Here is a 23,230-nt window from a genome sequence, read left to right on the forward strand (position 1 = left end):
GAAGACTACTCACTTTGTCGTCACAGACCTGAGGTGACACTTGCACGTGCAACCGCAAATTATAACATCACGTTGAACTTTAACAGCACCGGCGTTCACTCGGTGATCTACCAACGAAGGCTGGTGGAGTGGAGTGACTTGTTGAAGCGCGTGCCTTGTGTTGGACGATAGCTCCCCATAGGCTGACAGCTCTGTACAAGTCTCTTTCCATCCAATGAGGATGGAGCAATTAAGAAACCAATCAAGTAACACAGCGCTGAACATCAGAAAAATACTTAGTCCAGCGTCCCGTGAACCTTTTTTTTTTTTTTTGTTTTTTTTTTATTGATGTTTTTGAGTCCCGTGAGCCTTTTAACACACGCGGTCAAGATCACCGATCAAGTTGGTTTCACTTAAACTTTCTTATCTTCTGCTTATTAAAACTGAAGGTATCCCCCCCCCCCCCACACACACACTTCATTACAGCAATTACAAGTCTCATGCATACAATTTCACTGGAAATGAAAGGGTCTATGTGTAATTTCTGGTCCAATGCTGACCTCAAATGTCCATTAAGACAAAACAAAGGCTTGCGCTCCCCCGCCTTCCTCGAGTATTCCTCAAGTCTTTGCTAATAGCATTTAGCTAGTTGGCTAGCAAGCTAGCCTCTATCTAGCTTCAACTTGTAACTTCATTTAGTGCAAACACGTTCCCACTACTAATATTGCAATTAATTAGCTAACTTCAAAATAAAAAAAATAAAAACTCATGCATTTGTAAGGAGCAAGATAAGTTATTTTTTTCTCTCTCAATACCTACTTTGGCAGGCCAGGGGCTTCTCGTGGTCCACAGCTGGTTGGTACTGATATTTTCAGATCTGTTTTTTGTTGTTGTTTTTTTGTTTTTTGCGGGAAAGCAAGGCAGTAACAAATTGCCAGATTTTTGAATGGACCTTGGCCTGACATTCTCTCTACAAGCAGTGCAGAGGCATTAGCCACAGCCACAACAACCACAACAAAGGCTAACTTTGAACACAATAATAAAATAATGAATTGGAAAATGCGTAAGATTTTTTTTCTAGCGAGGTTAGTTGACATAATTCAGTAATGGAGGAACTGTTATTTACCAGCCACTTATTGGTTAGCTAGAAGGCTAAGATAGCTGCATAATGTTAGCTGGCAGAGGACAAAGAACTCTATACTTTGTTTTAGTCACTCTGCTGATATTTACTACTCCTATGCTTCAGTAAAACAGAAATATTACACATTAAACCTTTAAAGACGAAATAAGCGAGAGGTTTGCTGCCCCCTAGCGTAAAATGACCGCAATGTTTAACAAGCTAGCTCTAGCCTAAATGAGTTCATAGATAGGAAGGCTCTTATCCTTTACATAAGTCTGTTGTCTTCTGGCCATTGTACACATCAGTTCTGCCCTTCTTCAAATCAGAAACACCCGAATAATGCTCTACAGTGTTAATGGCTGTGTGAAGCTTTTGTTTACGTACCGGTTTTAAGTAACTACACTTCTTAAATTTCTTCATCCACTATTTATACAGAAAACAGCCAAGGAGATTGATACATGAAGGGGAAATCACATGCAACGTATACCTTACAAATAAACACAGATTCATAATCTTGATTGCTTTTCTATTGTAAGAAAAAGAAAACTCATATACTGATATATTGTTCAGTGATACAGGTGAGGCTGCTACTGAGATGTTTTCTGTATGTGAAGATGATATTGTGCAAAAAGAACTTGAAGAGTAATTAAAAAAAAAATATTGACTTAATAGGTATTTTCTGTAGATTCTAAAGTGAAAAATGACATTTTCATATTTTAGAATAAAGTTAAAGACATCTTTCCAGGATGTGTCGGGATGTAGTTGATTCACAGAGACACTAGTAATTAAGGGATTTTTCATGCCTTTTGTGCATGGTTTACAGAGTTATTAAGTGGAAATTAATGGAAAAGTTCCTGTCTCCCTGAATTTTTCATTAAATTAGAAAGTAAGGAGTCAAGATTAAAGGGGAGTTTAAGGAGGTTTCGATGGGATCTCCTCCATTAATAACTCCCTTAATTAATTTTAAGGGTATTTTGCATGAATTAAGGGGTGTAAATTAATGAAAATGTAAGGTTTAGGGATTACTGTTTCGTAGAGAAGAGCCGCTATTATCAATCTCTTTTTTGGACATTTCTTAAATAATATTCTAAGGGATTTGATCTAATGTTGTAATACACTTGTTTTCTCTTTAGTTAGGAAGCACATAGGTCTGTCCCAGGTCTGCCATGAATAGGTATCTACAGAGGTCAGCATACTGTAATATACTGTAATAGCCTACTTATACCAACTCATATTTGTATTTAGAATCTGTTTTTACTATTTCTTTCCTCCCCTCTACAAACCAGCAACCCATTAAAATAACCTTACATTTACATTAACTCACCCTTTATTTCATGCAAAATCCCCTTAATATTAATTAAGGGAGTTATTCATGTAGGAGACTCCATCAAAACCACCTTAAACACTGTTTAATTTTTGACTCCTTACTTTGTAAAATTCAGGGAGACAGGAACTTTCCATTAATAACTCATTAATAACTCTGTAAACCATGCATAAAAGCATGAAAAACCACTTAATTACTAGTGCTCTGTGAATCAACCCATGAATAAATGCCTTATAAACCCATGATACTGACCTTACTTTTTTAAAGCTTTTATTTTGAATGGACAATTAAAGTTTATATAACGGAGAAATTAAGGACATTTCAGGGATGGATCATAGTTATATATTTCAACTCAACAGGCTAATAAGTTATTTGTAAGTGTGGTAAAATTAAAAATTGAACAGGCCCCAGCGAGATTTGAACTCGCGACCCCTGGTTTACAAGACCAGTGCTCTAACCCCTGAGCTATGGAGCCCTGTTCTGAAATTTCTTCTTAGAAATACGTTCATAAACTATCTCCACCTAAGTACACGCAGTTAAAACGATGTTAATATTCTATACGTGAGTGTAAACAACTTCGGCAGGCACTTCCGGGTTCTTTTAGTCCGCTATCTTGAAACCTCTTCAGCTAAAAATAAAACAGACCAGCGGCAGCAGTTTGTTGCTCCAGGTCCGCTTCTCCCGTTTTATTTTTCACACAGTCCTCTCTCCTTTTGGCCTACGCCGGTAACACCGGCTTTCGCGATACAAACGGACGAATTCCAATCCGTATCCTCATTGAAAACCTTCGTTTACACCCCGCAAACGCACATTTTCTATGTCATTTTCCGCCGACTTCAAATTACCGGTCAAAAAGAACCGTAAGTGCCCAATGCTAGTTGTTTACACTTAACGTATAGCCTCTCATAAAAGCATAAGAACAACTGTTTTCGCACATTTTAAAATGATACAATGAACAAATGGGTACTACAGCTGCCGAAGACTAACATAACAACCCTGTAGTTTTATCAGGGATTGGTACCGTGGCTAAGGAAAAAAAAAACAACACAAAAAACGAAGGTGTGAATCCCCATTTATCCACTAGATGGCAGCTTGTGACCACATAGTCAGGGAGACTCCCACGGGCGTAGTCAAGTGTCGGGGTCAGGGGTTTTAAACTGCTGTTATACCACACACACACACACACACACACACATACCTAAATAGATACACATTAGACCATTGAACAAACTTTATCATATTTCCATTTTTTTTACCACATGGAATCGCTGTCCAGAAGTGGAGCAAAAACAGCAGGAAGAGCTCTGGGTCTCACTACACTGAAATCATAAATGTTACTCGCACAATGTAGGGATTCAGTGGGCTAGGTCAGTGGATCCCAGGTGTCCTTGAGGGGGGTCCCACGGGTCCTAGAGGAAGTTCCAGGGGTGCTTGATGGGGACCAAGGGGTCCTAGAGGGTGTTCTAGGGGTGCACGAGGGGGTTCCAGAGGTCCTTGATAGCATTCCAGGGTTCCTTGAGGGGGTTCCAGGGGTCCTTGAGGGGGTCCCACAGGTCCTAGAGGAAGTTCCAGGGTTGCTTGATGGGGACCAAGGGGTCCTAGAGGGTGTTCCAGGGGTGCATGAGGGGGTTCCAGAGGTCCTTGATGACATTCCAGGGTTCCTTGAGGGGGTTCCGGGGGGGGGGGTCCTTGAAGGGGTTCCAGGGGGGGGGGGGGGTCCTTGAAGGGGTTCCAGGGGTACTTGAGGGGGTTTCAGGGGTCCTTGAAGGGGTTCCAGGGGTCCTTGAGTATGTTTCAGGGTTCCTTGAGGGGGAGGGGGTTCCATGGGTCCACTAGCAAAATGAGGAACATTTTTTATTTCACTATAATCATAATAATAATTAGAAATTAACCCAGTTAGAGGATGTATACAAATGACTGTTGTAGTCACAATTTTCACTCTCACCACTGTTATCTCCATGTGTAGACTGCTCTACAATTCAATACCAAAATCAACAACAACAAAACCTTCTCATATGGTTCCCTGGGATCCAATCTCATCACATGGGAGTCTGTGGTTTAATGTGGATCTATTTGAGGGTCTGTGGCATGGAGAATGTTTGAAAACCCCTGATATAGCCTGTTGTGCACTTGTATATGAAGACATATTCAAATTACAACAGAACTACGATATGACAAAATCCTGTTAAATGGGGGTCGGTGGCGTACTGGGACCCCTATGACCTCGGCATGAAAAGTGTTTGGGAGCCCCTGTTTCTAGGCCACCATTGGGGGTTTCTGGCTTTCTGGGCGTGGTGTAGAGCATTGGTGGTGGTGGTGGTGGTGGTGGTGGGGGGGGGGGGGGCTGCCTTCCTCCCAGTCCCCTCTGGAGGCTCATACCAAGTTGTAGTAGGACAGAGTAAAGATGGACACGAAGGGATAGCGATACACACGCCCGGATTTCATCTCATCGCATCATGGACCTCCGATCAGTTTTTCGCTCGTAACGCAGGAAGAGGAGAGGAGAATCCGCTTTCTTCGGGGAGGGGGTTTTGTATCGAAGGAATTAAACCGAGAAAGGAGGTGGATTTGCGGCCGCGTTATTCTGCGACCACCTGAAGACCGGAGGGAGAGCCATGGTGGAGCATCGAGGACGCAGGGGAAGAGTTCGTTTATGAAGGAGGGGTTTTTTACGGCCCCGGGGGGTTTTGTTCCGACAGCTGAGGACTCGGAAGAGTGGACCCAGAGGACCCATATCAACAGGTGAATATGTGATTCAACACGATCCGGCATGTGCAGCGGTGGAAATGCCCCTGCGTGTGAATCAGCGAGTGAATGCACCCCGAGGACGAGCCATGCGTAAAAGCGAATATTAATACAACAATGAAGACTGCTGCAGTATGCATTTGGCCCCCAGAATAACCACACGGGCCTGGATGACATGCATGATTTGGCTACTGTAAGGGAAAGTTGTTATCAGCCCAACCAGAGTTTCGACAATTAAGCCCATATGCGATTTTGAGGACAAAGACCCATTGCTGATGTACTGCCATTACCACAACCAGTAGGCCTATAAGAAACCAAGAAATATTTTTTAAATACTATAATGCATGGTATAGACATGAAATGTGCCCCGTCGCCAAATAGGCTCGATAACAACAGATGAAGGCATCACCTCGGGCCTCACGTACATGCATCTGTTATCGGACAGCTACCGACTAGACATCCATTATCGGACACATCCCCGTCTTCTTTCCCTATTCCCGCAAAACTTGGACGACGACCCAGCACAAATAGTTAGTCCGCGTGTATGTAAACTGTTTTTTCCAAAGAATGTGCCAAGTCAGTGCCAAGTTTCCTCCTATAGCTTACTTGAATCAGACAGAGTTTAAGTAAAGTTGGGCTACACCCGTTTTATAAGCGTAAAAGCTGTAGATCAGATCGTCGTCTTGTCACCAAATGGTAAACATAGGCTACAGAAATGAGAAGTGACGCTGGGAAAGAGCCGAAACAACAATGTATCCGCGACCGGACTGGACTGCGGGTCCGATAATGGACCTAGGGGTTCGACTTCGAAGTTGTATGCGCTGCATTGTCACGAAACATATGCGTCCTTTCCATAAACGGCCGATGGATAGATGTTTTAAGATTACTTTGACGTTGGAAGTCATTGTTTGTTATACAGGCGACATGGACGGGCTTGTTGGCTGAAATCACCAGAGTACGCAAAATTGTGTCCGATAATGGACCCCGGGTGGTTATGTTTGTAGTAGAATAAACCCCCGGTGCTGTGCTTTGTTTTTCCGGGATCCGGACCAGTTGAACCTGTTCCTCCGATCTGACCCGGACTGGAGAGTCTTTACTACTGAGGTTGCGTGGTGTTGGATGTCACTACTTTCTCAACATTTTCAGCATGCTACGCCCCAAACTACCGGAGAAAAACACACACTAGCTGTTACTAACTACACCCTACTGAGGCTGGTCCTGTTGAGATTTAACCGTAGATAGCTTTCCCTCCACAAGAAATAACCAACAAGACGTTTGTTTTAGTCTTAATTTTCCACAGCGAGGCGATTTTCTATCGAGGCAGGAATCTCAGAGAAACATAAAAAGGCCGTCGTTGGAAATAAAGGAGACGTTGGAGAAGATATCGTTGTGTCTGAAGGAGTAGCAAATGCAAGCCAGCGATGCCGCTTTGTTGTCTGTATACTTCGTAGCTGTTTTTACGTTATATTACGGTGTTATAACTAAAAACAGTCGGGCGAGGACTGTGATTTTCTTCTCCGCTCGGCCATGCGAGGAGCTCGGATCTTCGTAGCCGAATCCCGGCGCTAGCTCAGCCTCGGCTCCATGTAAGACAACCATACTAAACCTCGCTTCTTTTTTTTTTTTTTTATCTGTGGGACACACTCGGGTTTAAATAGCTTTATCACAGGATAGAAAGACATAGACACATTCAGAAGACATAGTGGTTTAAATATAAGAAAATAATAAATACTATTGTGTACAAATGTCACGGTTTTTGGCCGTGTGCTGGCCTCTGCTTACACCAGACAGGCATCGTTTTTTGCAAACAAATCCCTCTCGTCTCCGAGGGACTTGGCGTTACTCCTAGCTAACAAAATGCGTGCCCCCCCCTCATATTTAACCACCCGTCTCCTCTCCAGGGCCAACAGTAACAACATGCTCCTGGCCTCCGCCGTGGTGGTGTGGGAATGGCTGAACGAGCACGGCCGGTGGCGGCCCTACGGCCCCGCCGTCTCCCACCACATAGAGGCGGCCATCCGGAGCAGCGACCCCCGCGGAGGGAGCGTGGTGCTCGGCCAGGTGGACAGCCGGCTCTCGCCGTACATCATCGACCTCCAGTCCATGCACCAGTTCAGACAGGACACAGGTAAGAGAGAGGGGAGGGGAGGGGAGGCTGGAGGGAGAGGATGTACTGTGCCGGGATGTGACCTTTGAGATCACCTAACTTCCCTCATATAGTGGAGGCTGCTGTTTTTGGCTTGAAATAGTCTGTAAAAATGGACTGGATAGGGCAAGAATTGGCATTCTTCTGTCAGGTTTGGAAGCAAGATAGAAGCACCTACTGAATCTTACTGTACATCATAACAGCCAAGACGTTGTACTACATGTTTTTGTAGAGTCTATTCCTATGTTTGCTACTGGAGATGGTCCAAATTGACTCAAATACAGCACTGCTTGCATGTGGCTCTGTATTGAATCAAGGTCTAGTTCTGTTGACTGGAGCTAGTTAAACCATTTCAGTCTGAGACCCTCATTTAAAAAGCTCAGTCTATTTTCCTGGATACAGCCTAATAGAAACACTGCTTGAGTATCCTGCTTTTGACTAACAGGGACCCACCAGCTTTTGGCCCATGACCCATTTCAGGGCGTCTTTCTAGGGCCGCCATTTTGCAGGCTGACGTTCAACATTATTTATTACATGTGAGGGGTGCGACTGTCACTTTTTTTTTTTTATCAAATGGAAACACTCTCGCTCTGCTTTTGCTATTGTAAACCAACATGTATAACCGACAGCTGGATGCAACAAGTTCACGCCCGTTCTCCGGGGGTTGCTGAAAGGCATTCTGGGAAACATAGAAAATCACTGACTTGAACTAGGAGCAGACGAGGCAGGTTGAGGGAAAGTGGGTGTGACAAAAAAGCAAATGACAACACTTCATCGCACAGTATGCTGGGATGCACTGAACATCACAGTTGAGTTGGTTCGGCCACTTTTCCAAGTTGTGGTTTTTGTGGAACTGCTGTCAGACATACAAATCGAGAGCAAGTGTGTGTGTGTGTGTGTGTGTGTGTGTGTGTGTGTGTGGTGGCTGAGGGCTGGGTTGAGATCCAACAGTGTGATGGTCTGGAGCAGCTGTAAATGACCATCGTCGCCATTAGTCAGCCACATTCTTTAGCCCTTACCCTCTAAAACCACACACACACACACACACACACACACATACACCAGTGAGCAGCTGCACACTGCCTGTAATGAAGAAGGGAGAGAGAGAGAGAGAGAGAGAGAGAGGGACCTCGACTATATGGAGAGAATGGGATATTTCAAGGCCTAATGAGCAGAGAATTCACTTTAGCTGGCCTCCTTATGCTCTGTAGTCTCTCTCTCTCTCTCTCTCTCTCTTGTCCTCTTTCCCTTCCTCCCCCCTTCTCCCTTGTCTGTGTGTTTTAGTTTCGTCAATAGGCGAAGGTCCCAAGGGCCTTTCGGCTTTGGCTTGGACGAGAGAGAGAGAGAGAGAGAGAGAAAGAGAGAGAGAGAGTGGAAGGGTGAGGGAGGTACGGAAGGAGTGGGAGTGGGTGTCGGAGAAAGAGGGAGTGAGATAATTGGGGAGTCTGTATTCTCTCTCTCTCTCTCTCTCTCTCTCTCTCTCTCGCACCATTGTTGAATTTTGGGGAACAGATGTGAGCTAATCTATTGTGGCTGTGAGCTGTGAGACACACACACACGCATAGGAGGAGTACGGGAGAGGGTTTTCAGTAACAGAAAAGATCTCTGAGGCGGAGGGGGGAGAGAGAGAGAGAGAGAGGGGTGGGGGTGGGGGGGGGGGTTGCTGGTTATTACAAGTTCAGTGAAGCGGAAGATGAAGAGAAAAAAAAGAAAAGTGGAAAGGAGATGGGGCCGAGAGCGACCAGAGAGGACGGAGCAATGACAAGAAGAAAGTTTCGGAGATGTTTGGGAGCAGCGTTACATAAGGCTGAATATCTCCCACCAGGGGAATTGACAGGCTTTGGGGGGGATGGGGGATGGGAGACTAGAAGCGCACAATGTCACCTAACACTAGAGCACCAGTTGCATCCGTGTCGTGGTCTGCGGCTGCAAAGTTCTGACCAAGAGGAACGAGCTGTGGATTTAGTCTCAGCTTTATATGATAAGGTCACAGCTCTGTAAACAAGCTCGAGAGGCCGTGTTAACATTATGTCAGAATATCTTTCCGGTCGCGGTCCTGTGCAGATCCATGGGTCTAGCACGGCATAAACAATGCGAGGGATAGCGGGGTCAATTCCCACTGTGGCCCCCCCACCCCTGCACTAAAAATGCTTGTACTTATGGTACTGTGAGGTGCGATGGATGAAAATGTAAGGCGTATGCTGCTCTACATGTAAGCTCACATAATGCTGCTTAAAAACCACAAGGATGTCTAGCTAGCAAGCTCCTTTGTTTCTGGATCTACAGGCAGTCGTAGGATCAATGCCCCCCCCCCCCCCCCCCGTCTCTCTACCCAGCTTCTAACTGTCTTTCTCCACTGTATGTTGTCTAATCTAAAAAAAAAAAAAGTCCTCAGAGTTGTTCTTAAAGTGGTGATCTGTCAGTTACCCATTTAAATGTTTTTGTCTTCATCTTTGCACTGTATTTGAGATCGCCTGTCAATCAAACAGTGGGGCCGGACCTTGGATTTTCTGTCGATGCAGTCTGAGTTTCTCTTTTCTTTGTCTGTGCTACACTGCCCGGTTCTTCTTCTATTTCTCATAAACAAACCGGAAACGTAAAAAAAAGCATCGCTTCGAGTGTGCCGGGAATTTTCTCCCAGGAAAGAGCTACCAGACACTAGAATAGCAAATTTAAAAGCTTTCGTGAACTGGCTATAGGTTGAATCACTATCGTGTTATATCAATCAATGATAAAGAGTAGGCAAATGGTCAATTATTTATATGAAAATGTCACAGATTATTACTTTAAGACTAATGCTGACTTGCTCTCCCAGGCTGAAAATGATATCTAACTGATAAATCAACAGATGACAATCATTTGTGGTTGTTGGTATGTTTAAGAAATGATAAGAATTATAATTTCAGACAATATTGGTATCTACTGCACTGAGGCAACAGTAGCGCTTCACTTTACTGACTGTGGGAGACGATCTCCCTATGCTAGTTTTCTCAGTCAATTTTGTGCCTTCCGTGAATTGGATTGAATCATGGCCTTATGACCACTGGCTTAGTGTCATCACACACACACACACACACACACACACACACACACACACACACACACGCATGCATGCTGTTGTTTGTGAGAGCAACAAGCAGGCTTCTTGTAGATGGAGAGCAAGATTGAACTTCCTCTTCCTTGCAGATGCTGTCAACAGATTTTTTTTGTTCACCGGTACAGGAAACCGGTGCGGGTTAATTTAGCTTTCTGTTCGGTAACACAGGAGGTGAATTTTCCTCAAGATTCAGATATTGGAAAAAGTCAAATATCTGGCACGATACGGTCGTCTTGTCAAACCTGTCAATAAATATGTTTTTTTTTTTTTAAATCAACAGCACACAAATCACAGCGTCTGTTTACAGATTTTGAAGTGATTGAAAGTGAAATGACGGAAGCCTTACGCAACTCACAATAGAGTGTGATAAAGCACTTCTGTTCTCACTGCCAAGTATCCGAAAGGAGCTACAATTCAAACCAAGCAGCTGCGTTGCCATTTCACTGCTATCTGTCTTTCAGGGTCATTTATTTTGCCTCTGTGATCTTTCTCAAACTTTGAGAGGTGTTTTTTTTTTTCTCTGCCCTGCTCCAAGTTAATTTCCAACACCACGTAGCCGCTCTGCTCCAGCTGGTCCTGCTGAAGGAGACACATTCCCAGACCCCCACAATGCCCCGGGGCACGGGGGGTCACGGTGGAGGGGGGTGGGGTACTCCCCAGAGACGGAGGAGGAGGGGATGGGTGATGACGACGAACATTAACACTATAGCACTGCTTGCTCCGTTCTATCGATCCCCCTGGGGTTGTTTTTGTGATTATTGTGGGGGGGGAAATGCTTGATTTTGTGGCTTTTTGGATGTTTTTTTTGTTTTTTTTGCAGTAAAATTAAGGCAGTTGGTCAAAAAAAAGCTCATGAACATAAAACTGTAGTTTAATTTAAAAAGTTGAGGCAGACTTTGTGTTCTGACTAACAGTGGAAACCACAGGCTCACGATAAATGGAAACTGTGGAGTTAATTTAGCAAGATTGAAAGTTCTCGCAAACATTGCAGTAATTGGCTGAATTTGCGTTAATTATCGCAATCGCAAAACTACAAATTTCTGGAGGGGAGTGTTGTATACATGAGTTTTGGATTTAAGTTTAGGGTCTCATTTTCTTTTATCTCCCTCTCATTGTCTTTTAATCGCTCTGAATCATGCTCTCTGGGGTCTCTCTGTACTTCCTCTCTCTCTCTCTTTTTTCCTCTGTCACCCTCTTTCTCCGCTTCCCGCACTCACTCGCTGATTGTGAAAGTTGACTCCGCGGCCAACACTCGGGGGACGGGGACCACATTCAAGGAGAAGCAAAAAAAAACTAGAGACAAAGAGAGGGAGGGAGATGAAGGGAGCGGGCGGCGTGACAGAGGCAGCGGAAAGGGGCGAAGAAGTGTGAAAAGGGCGTCGGCTAGTAGTTACGCAACGAGGGAAGGATATTGCTGGAAGAAGATTGAACAAGAGAACGGGAGAGCTTAGAATCGATGCGAGAAGGGAGGTAGGAAGGAGCTGTGCTCAGGAAAAAAGGGGGACAGAGGGAAGAGTGTCTGGAAAGGACAGGCTTGTTTGAAGACAGTGTGATAATTTGGCTTAAAATATCTTGAAATGAGTTTTAGTCTTAGCTAGGGCTGAACGATTTTGAAAAAAATATCCAATTGCGATTATTTTGACTGATACTGCAATTGCGATATGATTTGCGATATTAGAGGGAATGATCATTTTTACATCATTATTCTCATTTTCATTGAAAAACGTATGAAAATGATTATGGTGTGATTTTTGCGGGGATCTGTACCAAACAAAGATGTTTTCTTAAGTCTGTAGAATATGATGTGTAGGCCAGGACATCTCTGCAGCACCACAATATTTCATTTAAAATGATATTTTGACACATTTCACCTTTAACAAATATTGCGCCTCCTGCGATTTGAAAATTGCAGTAGGCCATATTGCGATTTCGATACAATTTCGATTATTTGTTCAGCCCTAGTCTTCCATCTAAAAGTCAAACTTCCAAAAACAAAATGTGAATTAGGTGCGTTTCCTTCAGCTGGGTTGAAGTGAACAATGACAGAGTCAAATAAACACATCCCACACAAAAAATTGAGAGCATTTCAAGAACTGATTAGCATTGGGCAAGTTGTTATCGGTCTTTAGTGTCAGCTATTGCCCATATTTCATTCAAGCCAAAAGCAAAGGCCTAATGGACTATTGCAGTGATTCTCAACCTTTTTCATCTCAAGGACCCCTAATTTAATCCACATTAGAGCCACGGACTCCCATTTGGACAGTCCACCATTGAGATTTTGTCTCTCGGACCCAAATCAGAGAATATTTTTATTGTTAGATATGATTTTGTATTGAATTCCATGACTATCTGTATTGTAGGTAGAGGGATAACAGTGAAACTATGATCAAAACAGTCATTCTTCTACATTCTCTAATTGTGTTCACTTCTTGTGAATGAAGTTTAACGATTCATCAGTTTGCTGGGGACCCTCTGGTACCCCCTCGAGGACCCCTGGTGGTCCCCGGACCCCACGTTGAGAACCACTGGACTAATGGTCACAAGGAGAGACAGCAGGTATGACATTTCTGGAGGTGGGTGGTGGACAGATAATTTTACACTACCAAATGCAGTTTTGATCTGTTGTGCGATGAGAATGAACCGAGCCCACAGCATTATTTATTCGAAGTGCGCTTCCACCGGGAAAAGTACTTGAGCGGAAACCCAGATAGAGAAAGAGGAGAGAGGCGCAGGGGTCAGAGCAGAGCTTCCTCCTCTCTGAGTTGTTGTGAAACTCTGCGTGTCAGGTTACTGTTACTGTGGGACCCCTGGGGGGACATCACTCACTGCCTGCTCCGCAACACACACACACACACACACACACACACACACACAAAATTCATGCATGAAAGCATGTGTAGACATGCACTGATAAATATCTGTACCACTGACGGGGGGATTAGCACCAGAGGTCTACACACACACACACACACTCATATATACAGACACGGACACACATATCCACTCAGATATGCATATACATCTGAACAAACACACACACACACACACTTAAGCAACAAACTGGCATGTGTTAAAGCCTGCACAGACATGCACAGAGAAATGTGTCTGCAACAAATGCACATCATCATGTTCATGCCGGCACACACACACACACACACACACAGGATTGTCTCTGGCTGATGACTCTCATGTGATTGGGTTTAGAGGGGCTCACAGGGGGGCAAAGAGATGAAATGGAATGGAATGAAAATAAATGGAAAGAGAGAGCTGAAGTGAGAGATATCGATGGAGACAGAGCGTGTGTGTGTGTGTGTGTGTGTGTGTGTGTGTGTTCGATAAAATCTGACAAAACGCCCTCGATTTCCAAGAAACATTTTTACGCTCGCTTGAAGTGGAACATTTTTTGTTCATTAAAAACGATGAATCACATAAGCACATCGCACAAGAGTTCGAATGACAGACTGAAAAGTGAGTCTGTAAATTATCTGTCACATCTGCTCTTTCTTCCATGTTAAAGTCTCCATTCTGGTTGTATGACTATTAGTTGGTACATCGCAATATCACCAATCACATTTCTTTTTTTTTCCGTCTTCTGATGAAAGCCTGAAATATAGCCTGAAAAATTTAGCTGACACTAAAGAACAATAACAACTTCAACCATACTGACCACTTCTCGAAAGACTCTTCCCATTTTTCTGATTTGGAAACGTACCTAAATCCCAATTTATTTTTGGCAACATTTAAAAAAAAAAATTGCTTAAAATTCACTTGAGAGTTGGAGGGAAACATAGCTCTAGAGAGGAATGACAAAAAACGGGGTTTGAGAAAGAAAAGAGTGGGAAGAAAAGGTGAGAATAGAGATAGAGACAAGACAAAGAATGGAAGCGAAGAGGGACGGCGTCAAACAGCGGGAGTGCGAGAAATCGAGAGGAGGAGCCGGTAGTCGAAGGTTTCGGGAAAAAAGAAGACGAAAAGAGGAAGGCGGGGACTGATAAAGAAAGAGAAACTAAGCAGACCCTAGAGAAAGAAGTGCACGCGTGAGAAAGTGGAATTTGACGAGGCTGGAGGAAAGACCGGGGCTGGAGGATTTTGGGTCTTACTGCTTCATGGACCCAAACGACTCGGGTGGCGCTTATGTGGGTCTGTTCGTCTGTTAGCGGGGTTGTGAACGGGTTTGCGCGAAACGTTGCGGAAAGATCGGTCACGGGGCGAGGAAGAACCGATTCACTTTTTCCACACCGATCGGCCGATTGGCTTCTCATAAAAACGCGTAGAACTTCCGATTGGCGGCCCAATCAAACAACATGGAGGCACTGGAGAACTCATAACCACCCTGGCAATTTTTTCCAAAACGTGGTCCGGTGGTACAGATTTAAAGCAGATTTAAAGCTGATTGGCCGTGATAATTGACACACATTTCACCTTTAACAAATATTGCGCCTCCTGCGATTTGAAAATTGCAGTAGGCCATATTGTGATATTGCGATATAGTCTTCCACCTAAAAGTCAAACTTCCAAAAACAAAATTTGAATTAGGTGCGTTTCCTTCAGCTGGGTTGAAGTGAACAATGACAGAGTCAAATAAACACATACCACAAAAAAAATTGAGAGCATTTCAAGAACTGATTAGCATTGGGCAAGTTGTTATCAGTCTTTAGTGTCAGCTATTGCCCATATTTCATTCAAGCCAAAAGCAAAGGCCTAATGGACTAATGCAGTGATTCTCAACCTTTTTCATCTCAAGGACCCCTAATTTAATCCACATTAGAGCCACGGACCCCCATTTGGACAGTCCACCATTGAGATTTTGTCTCTCGGACCCAAATCAGAGAATATTGTTATTGTTAGATATGATTTTGTATTGAATTCCATGACTATCTGTATTGTAGGTAGAGGGATAACAGTGAAACTATGATCAAAACAGTCATTCTTCTACATTCTCTAATTGTGTTCACTTCTTGTGAATGAAGTTTAACGATTCATCAATTTGCTGGGGACCCTCTGGTACCCCCTCGAGGACCCCTGGTGGTCCCCGGACCAAATGTGTAAAAATGCGGTTAAAATGTGTAAAATTGAATTGTGAAGAATTTGAACAGGCATATCTCACGTCCTGTTTGAGCTACAGTCAGTGCAATGTGTATCATTGGAAGCAGTTATTAACTCTTGGTGAAAATCCGACATGTGGAACCGGCATATCGTGACAATTGCGTAGGGTTGGCGGAGGTATACGCTCTACCGAGTGCCACCTAGCTGGGAGATGTGGAGATGTGGCTGGATTTTTGCCACAGCACCAGTAAAGGACTGGGGTTCTCAGGCACGCGGTTGTCATGAGGAGTTCGAGGTACACCAGGGTTCACGGTCTACCAAGTCCCGCACTGCTAGCCACGCATGCAGCATGAAGCATGAAGCATGAACCAGCTCTTACTGTGGGTCCCGGTCAGCCCGACCTTCTCGTGAACTCACTCTCTCTCTCTCTCTCTCTCTCTCTTTCCGCCCCGGAGACTATGATTAGACTACCTTGTGCTCATCCACTCTCTTTCACTCTCTTGTTTTCACTTCCTCTCTTTAGTCTCTCTTCCTTTTTTTACTTCTGTCCTCTCTGTCCCGTTCATTCATCTGTTTCAGCCTCTATCGCTCGGTATCACTTCTCTTTCTCCGTTTTTTTTCTTTGGTGAGAAAAGTTTCGCTCGGTGGAAATAACCTGAGGTTTGTCTCCCTGTGACCGTTTCTGACCGTTTTTGTTTCGTTTGATTCGAGGCGTCTCCCATTCCTCTCTTGACAAAAGTCGAGACAAAAAAAATAAAATAATTTTCTGTCCTGTCCTCGTCACGTCCCTACATCTGTTTTTCGTTCCTCTGTTTTTCGTCCCCCGTCTTTTCCAGCGTCATCGCCGCCACCGTTCCTGTTCAGTCTTTTGCTGCTCCAGGGGGTTCGGGGCTGTTTGAGGACGATGAATGGGGGAAGTAAAGCTTGCTGTTATTCCCAACACTGCTGAAAACTCCTATTAAACTCCAGTTGGCTGCTTATTCAGGGCAATATGAAAAATACACCACCAAACAATAAAATGGACCCAGAATAAGTCAATAGCTGTTTTTTTTAGGGTGGAATTTTCTTTACAGTTATTAGAATAACAGTAGCAATTTCAGCTATATGCCTTGGGCTGGGTTCAGGTCAGGACATTTGGGTTCAAACCGGGACGTGTCAAGCTTTTAGAAGGAGAACTGGATTGGCAGAGAGGAAAATCATGGCGCTGCACTGATGAGAAGGGCATGTGAGGTCATGAGTGTGTTTGTGTGTGTGGCAAGGTTATTATAGTTTTGCATTTTTCATTAGGTTTTATTTTTTTATTTCGTTTTGACTTTTTGTTGTCAATTTCAGTCTAGTTTTAATCCGTTTTTAAAGCGGGTTTGCTAGTTTAGTTTAGTTTTATTTTTTGAAAATGCTTAGTTTTAGTTTAGTTTTTATTAGTTTCAGTGTTAGTTTTAGTCTTTTTTTGTAAAATGGGGATATTTGTCAGGAGCGAGATTCAAAAATTCAAAATACTAGGCTTATGTATGAAATGAATTGACAAAGACGAAAACTAAAGACATTTTCTCTATAATTTTAGTTTATTTTAGTTAGTTTTGTAAACACACAATACAGTTTCAGTTAGTTATCGTTTTTTTGTAAAGCCTCGTTTTTATTTTTATTTCAGTTAACGCAAATGTTTTTTCCCACCTAGTTTTCGTTATTTTGTTTTAGTTTTCGTTAAGGATAATAATCTTGGTGTGCGGATGTGCGTTTGTGTCTGACTTTAGAGAGTCAGAAAGACAGGTTAGGCCAAGAAGTCTGGCTTTACTGAAGGACGCAGTTACACTTGCAGTAGTAGTAGTAGCGGTAGTAGTAGTAGTATTTTTTCAACTGAAATATTGAGAGATAATCACAAATGAATGCCCAATTGCTAACATTAAATAGGCAGTTTGTATTTAGATTTTGGATGGAGAGTGAATTGAAAGTGTTTCGATCCCAGCACAGACATGAACAAGAATGGTTCTGAAACACAGAGAAATTATTTACATTGCACCAACTCAGAAAAGGTGAAAGATATCTCATGCATATTTCTTTATTCTTAAGGATTTTCAGTGTTTTTTGCATACACAGCTCCTACTCAGTTGTAATAGAGATGGAGGGAGGAAGGAGGTCATGTTTTCACCCGTCCATGTGTAAGACATCTCAAGCAAGTTAACAATACGATCGGATTTGGCTGAAATGCGGTGGGCAGATAGCTTCTTGGCCCAAGGATCAGTTGATTAGAGTTTAGCGCTGATCCGGATCTGGGATTTCCACCATTAGCCGATTATCGTTTTTTTTTTTTTTTTATCCATAACTATTGCGCTGTGTTCATGCGCCGGTTGGAAAGTCCGACGTCCGGGACTTCCACCTGCTAATGCCTTTGTTGTGTCTTTCTTCTTCGATGTCAAGAGCTTCAGAGATACAGATTTGCATATCTAGTGTTTAAAGAATTTTTTCAAGTCTTTCCTTATATGTAGCCATGGGGTACTAGGCCAGATTGCATAAACGCACCACAGAGTTTGTACTGTAAGGAAATATACAACAGTTTAAGAGGTGGTACATTGTGTGTGTGTGAGAGAGAGCGTGTGTGTGTGTGTGTGTGTGTGTGTGTGTGTGTGTGTGTGTGTGTGTGTGTGTGTGTGCACTGAAGGCAGCCGTAGAGGAAGTGAGGCGGTTGGCTGCCTGGTCACTGTGTTGAGAAAAGCCTCGAGGCATTTTTCTCACACTGACACAGCAAGCTGGTGTGTGTGTGTGTGTGTGTGTGTGTGTGTGTGTGTGTGTGTGTGTGAGGCAGGGAGTATATGGGGGGGGGAAGCAGGTTGAGAGTGTGTGAGACCGTGTACTTGCATATGCTCGCCTGCTGGTCAGTATGCAGCCATGTGTGGGTATGCTGGCCAGTGTGTGTGTGTGTGTGTGTGTGTGTGTGTGTGAGTGTGCAGGGAGGGGTCAGTGGTAGAAAGAACAATAGAGACCAGATGGACAGTCTCTCTCTCCACCTGCCTCAGGCCTCTTTGTTCTCTCTCTCTCTCTCTCTCTCTCTCTGCCTTTGTCTCTTGCTCTCCTCACTTTGCGGCAGCACTACCTCGCACACACACACACTGACCAGGACACACACTCACACACACATACATATACACTTCCCATTTTCATTTTTCTTTACCAACACACTACAGCTTAATCAACTCGTAGGAGACCAAATTAAGTGTGTATTTTCTGCCTTTTCATTGGATTAAGACTAGAGAATGGGTTGCTCCTACACACACACACACACACATACACATGCTGCAAAGTGCACAAATCCTGACACACCCACACGTGTTGTGCTTTATTCCAACTGTGAGTGACATGTGAAAGCAGCACCAAGCCATCTGTTGATCCAGCTCTGACAGATGAAAAATTTAGACCGGGTGTGTGTGCATGTGTGTGTGTGTGTGTGTGTGTGTGTGTGTTTCAGGAGGAGGGAGGAGGGGGTTAGGATTAAGGATTTCTCCATATCTCCCACACACTGCCTTGCACATGCTCAGATGCATGGACACACACACAGCAAAGGAAAAGAGCCCATAATAGTAATGCAAACACACACACACCTACAGTTGTAGCTATCAGAGCAGACAACACCTCCATTCATCTGATAAGTGGTTGGTTAATTAGTAGCCTTGGTGCTGAGAGGTGTAGCTATTGGCACACCCACGTTCTCACACACACACACACACACACACACACACACACACACACAACGACTTCCTGCTAACTTATCACCCTGCGGTCTAGTTCACAAGAGAACTAAATTGTCTTATTGCTGATTACATGAATTTGAAATGCATATCTGGCATTGCTTTTTCCTGTTTCTGGTTAGACACACTTAAATGCACACACACACACACACACACACACACACACACACACACACAGTCCCCTGTGGTCACCAAAAAGAACAGTTGATGAGGTGAGGCAAGAAGAGTCCCCAGGCACTGTAGTCATTCTCCCTCTGTGAAAGAACCGAAAAGGCCTGGTGTTGCAACACACACACACACACACACCCACACACACACACACACACAGAGGATGCAGCTCTGATCCCACGTTTCGATGCCTTGTTCAGAGACAAAAGCAGGTAGGCCCCTTTGTGATAAGACCATGGCCTGATATAGAGAGGCCACCACAGGACCGGCTGATTGAGATTTATCTACACACAAAATACAGAGATGCTATTTGACAGGGGTACTGTGGCCACACAGCTCGCTTTCCCCTTTCCCATAATGCATCTTCCTGTATTCACACACACACACACAAAGAGAATATCCCTACGGGGATGAATGAAGCACCGCGTCATTAGTTTTATTCTCAGCACAGTAGAGAGGTGATCAAAGAGCACCGAGGCGGTATTCTGTTTTCAGCTGTTTCCACAACAAGCCCAACCGTAGGGATGGGACAAATTCAATATATCGCAATACAGAAATGTGACAATACGTATCATGGGACAGAAAGATGAATCGCGATATTAGCTCCATTTTATTCTTCTGTAGTAATCGCAAATGAGACGGCCTTATCATACTGTATCTCCATGCCCGGACAGACAGCCACACAGACACCCGGGGCAGCAGTGCAGCATGCCTGGCCTGGTTTGCCCCTACAGTGAATGGGCCCCATTCGCTCTGCAGTTTCAGATGGAAATAACGTTTCACATGGTAATCAGCAGGGTCAAGTGCTCCCTGCCGTGCCGGATTCATTCAAGATGACTCAAGAGAGAGGGGGGGGGGGGGGGCTGTTAGTGCTTTCACACACATGCACAAACACTCTATTTCTCTGTGTCTCTGTTTCACACACACTCGTACTTTCCCTCTTCGTGTCTCTGTCTCTCAATTTGATCCAAAGAGATTTAATGCCATGGTGGGATTCTCTCTCTCTCTCTCTCTCTCTCTCTCTCTCTCTCTCTCTCTCCCCCACTGTCTCTCTCCCTCTGTCCCTCTCTCTCTCTCTCTGTGTGTCTCTGTCTGTCTACAGTCCACTCCAAACAAATGCAGCCCCTGTGCATTGAAGCCCTTCCTTTTGATGTCTGTGTGCCCAGGCCACTCTGCCAATACCACCTCTTTGTACTGCTCTCTCTCTCTCTCTCTCTCTCTCTCTCCCTCTCTCTCTCTCACACACACACATACACAGACACACACAAACACACACACACACACCTTCCTCTCCTTGTCCTGGCATTGACTGAATGGCCTGTTACCCCTGGAGACAGAGGTAGTTTCTGGTTGGTTGGTTGAGGGACCCTCCTCCCATCCCTATGTCCCACTGGAAGACAGAGAGACATTGTTATGTATTAGCTATTTATTTGTATTATTCTATTCAGTTGTATGTAGATGATCTGGCAGTACTGTTCATTTAGCATTCATGCCAATAAAGAAGAGTCAATTGAAAATGAACACAAGGGAAAGAGATGGGGAGATCGAAAGAGAGAGTATATGAATAAGTAGATGATGATAAGAAGATTAATTTTTTTTGCGACATTTCAAAGGTTTGCTTACAATTCACTCGACAGTTGAATGGAAGCATAGCTATTGTTAAGTCTGCCAGCCTTTGCCAAGGTCTATTTGAAGCACCACCCTCAGCCATGTTTTCCTATCAAAGAGCTCCTATAGAACCTGCTGTATGTCCGGGTTTCAAACAGCTTGGAGAGCCATGCCTTTTAAACATGGTTCTCTGTGATAAAACCACCGCACACGTGTTGGTTTCTGTCTTGGACTAGCTGGGGTTTTGGTACTTCAACCCTAACCATCGGAATTCCCGATGCTGTTATGCAAAATATTCAGCATTTCTTTTACTCCACTAGACGTCCAAGACTACAGAGTTTCTCCGATGTCTTTTCCATGCACCATGCTCTCAGATTTGATGCGAAACTTTGCCCTGGAAAGCCCTGCACTTGCTCTTTGTTCAGTTAAGAGTTTACTTGAGTGATCCCCCCATTGGGGAAATTGTGTCATACAAATACAGATTGAGTTGCACAATCAAGCTTAAGATCTCAACGGTCTCTAGTCTTTCACTGTTGGCCACTGAGCACTGCCTCGCTAAAAGGCAAGAGAGTGTTGAAGGAGCGAGAGTGTTACTCATTTGCTGTCCTTGCCCAGATTTTTCCTGTTGGTCTGGTGATTTTTAAATGGTATGCTAGCCAGCTTCTTTAACCCATAGGCTACCACAGACAGCACCTGATGCCATTGATAAGTTCCTCCAGTGCATCTGACTTGTACAAAATATAGCAGCAAGGACTTTAACTGGTTTCTGGCATCACTTCACTGGTTAGTTTCAGAAGTGGCTTTAAGATTTTGCCGATCACTTCTATAGCACGGATAAGTTTGGCACCCAGTTATATCTCGGACCTCTTAACCCCTTCTGAGTCTTGAGTGCAACTTCAGATCCCTAACCAGGGGCCTTCTGCTCATCCCTAAAAATAGACTGAAGACTTCCTTCCTGAGGAGCTCAAGCTGGCAGAATCAGTTTTGTTTTTTAAAACACTTCTTAAGATCTGTCCTTACAGATGTGCTTTCATGCAAAACTCAACTTGTTTTGCATGTTAAACTTAACTAGTGTTCCACTGCATTGGTTTGCTGGTATGAACCAGCTGTCACCACTTGCCTTATCCAGGGTTCATATCGCACCTTCAGCCTCATGGCTTTGTCTTCGCTTTTTCCGCTGACCTGTCCTATGCTTGTACAACCTTGTGTCTGTCTTTTATTTGATTGCGAGGCTCTTTGTAAGCTGTTCTAGAAAAGCGCGAGACAAATAAAGTTCTAAACTATTGTGACAAAGGAACGACACTAAGGCACCTTTTTCATTGTGTTCCCCTCCTCTTCTTCCCCTCATCAGGGACCATCCGTCCGGTGCGGAGGAGTTTTTATGACCCGGCGTCGGCACCGGGTCAGGGCTGGCAGTGGGAGTGGGAGAACGACGCCGGCACCTGGACGCCTTACGACATGGAGGTGGCCATCGCCATCCAGAACGGCCACAACCGCCAGCAGCCCTGCCTGGACCTGGCGCCGCTCGGCTTCTGCTACCTCATCGACTATCAGAACATGACACAGGTATGGTCGGTGCGTGTGTGACTGCTAAAGACGACTCGTGATAATAATGATAAGCAGAAATGCCATGAACGAGTGCGTCCCTGTCCTCCTCACAGGTGAACAGACAGAGCCAGAGGTGCCGGAGGATCCAGAGGCGTGCGGACATGGCCTACCCTCTAGTGTCCGGCCCCCTCCCCTTACCCAAAGGAGGAGGAGGAGGAGGGTTAACGGGAGCCTTGCTGGGCGTCGGGGTGTCGGGGGCCAACGTCGGGACCGGAAACCCCGTCTACCCCAACGGAGGATTACCGGCTACCGGACTGGGCCAGCCTTGTGCCTGCCAGCAGTGCATGCTGGTCCTGAGCGTGAAGACCAACGCAGGAGGAGGAGGAGGAGGAGGAGTGGCGATACAGACTCTAGGCAGACGCTCGCTAACCATGCAGAGGCCCAAGAACTCCGCGTCCGCCGCCTCCAAACCCTTAAGTCCGTCTCGGACGGCCACTCTGGGCCGAGGGCAGCAGCAGAACTCCAACTCCAACGCCAACTACTCCCTGACGCTGCCGCACGGCCTCGCCATCTCCAGGAACATCGCCTCCCCGAGGAGGAACGCCCAGCTGTTCGCCCAGTCGCTGGCCGCCCTCACCTCGGGCGCCGGAGCCCTCGGCCTCTCCTCCTCCTCCTCCTCCTCCTCGTCCGCCAGGCCGCCTCCCCCGTC

The 23,230-nt window shown here is 44.8% G+C and overlaps 1 protein-coding gene and 1 non-coding gene across 3 annotated transcripts in view; one reads left to right on the forward strand and one right to left on the reverse strand.

The window, feature by feature from the left end:
- Positions 1-2,825: 2,825 nt before the first annotated feature.
- On the reverse strand, positions 2,826-2,898 carry trnat-ugu (transfer RNA threonine (anticodon UGU)). The gene has a single exon. It is a non-coding gene; the product is annotated as a tRNA-Thr (tRNA).
- Positions 2,899-4,871: 1,973 nt separating this feature from the next.
- Positions 4,872-23,230, forward strand: part of LOC139667628 (E3 ubiquitin-protein ligase DTX4-like) — a 30,930-nt gene continuing 12,571 nt past the window's right edge. Inside the window, exons 1-4 of one of the 2 annotated variants that reach the window (XM_071547117.1) lie at positions 4,872-5,165; positions 7,070-7,296; positions 22,325-22,539; positions 22,635-23,230. The exon at positions 22,635-23,230 is cut by the window's right edge and continues 291 nt beyond it. In XM_071547117.1, the coding sequence (XP_071403218.1) occupies positions 5,077-5,165; positions 7,070-7,296; positions 22,325-22,539; positions 22,635-23,230 (1,127 nt within the window). In that variant the 5' untranslated portion in view covers positions 4,872-5,076. Of the gene's footprint in view, positions 5,166-6,344; positions 6,755-7,069; positions 7,297-22,324; positions 22,540-22,634 lie in introns of those variants that run through there. The other variant, XM_071547119.1, reaches the window with a different exon arrangement.

Source organism: Centroberyx affinis, unplaced genomic scaffold (assembly GCF_046629955.1).
Source record: "Centroberyx affinis isolate AG114_WGS23_722 - 3 ecotype Tasmania unplaced genomic scaffold, CSIRO-AGI_Caff_v1 ptg005681l_1, whole genome shotgun sequence".
NCBI lineage: Eukaryota > Metazoa > Chordata > Actinopteri > Beryciformes > Berycidae > Centroberyx > Centroberyx affinis.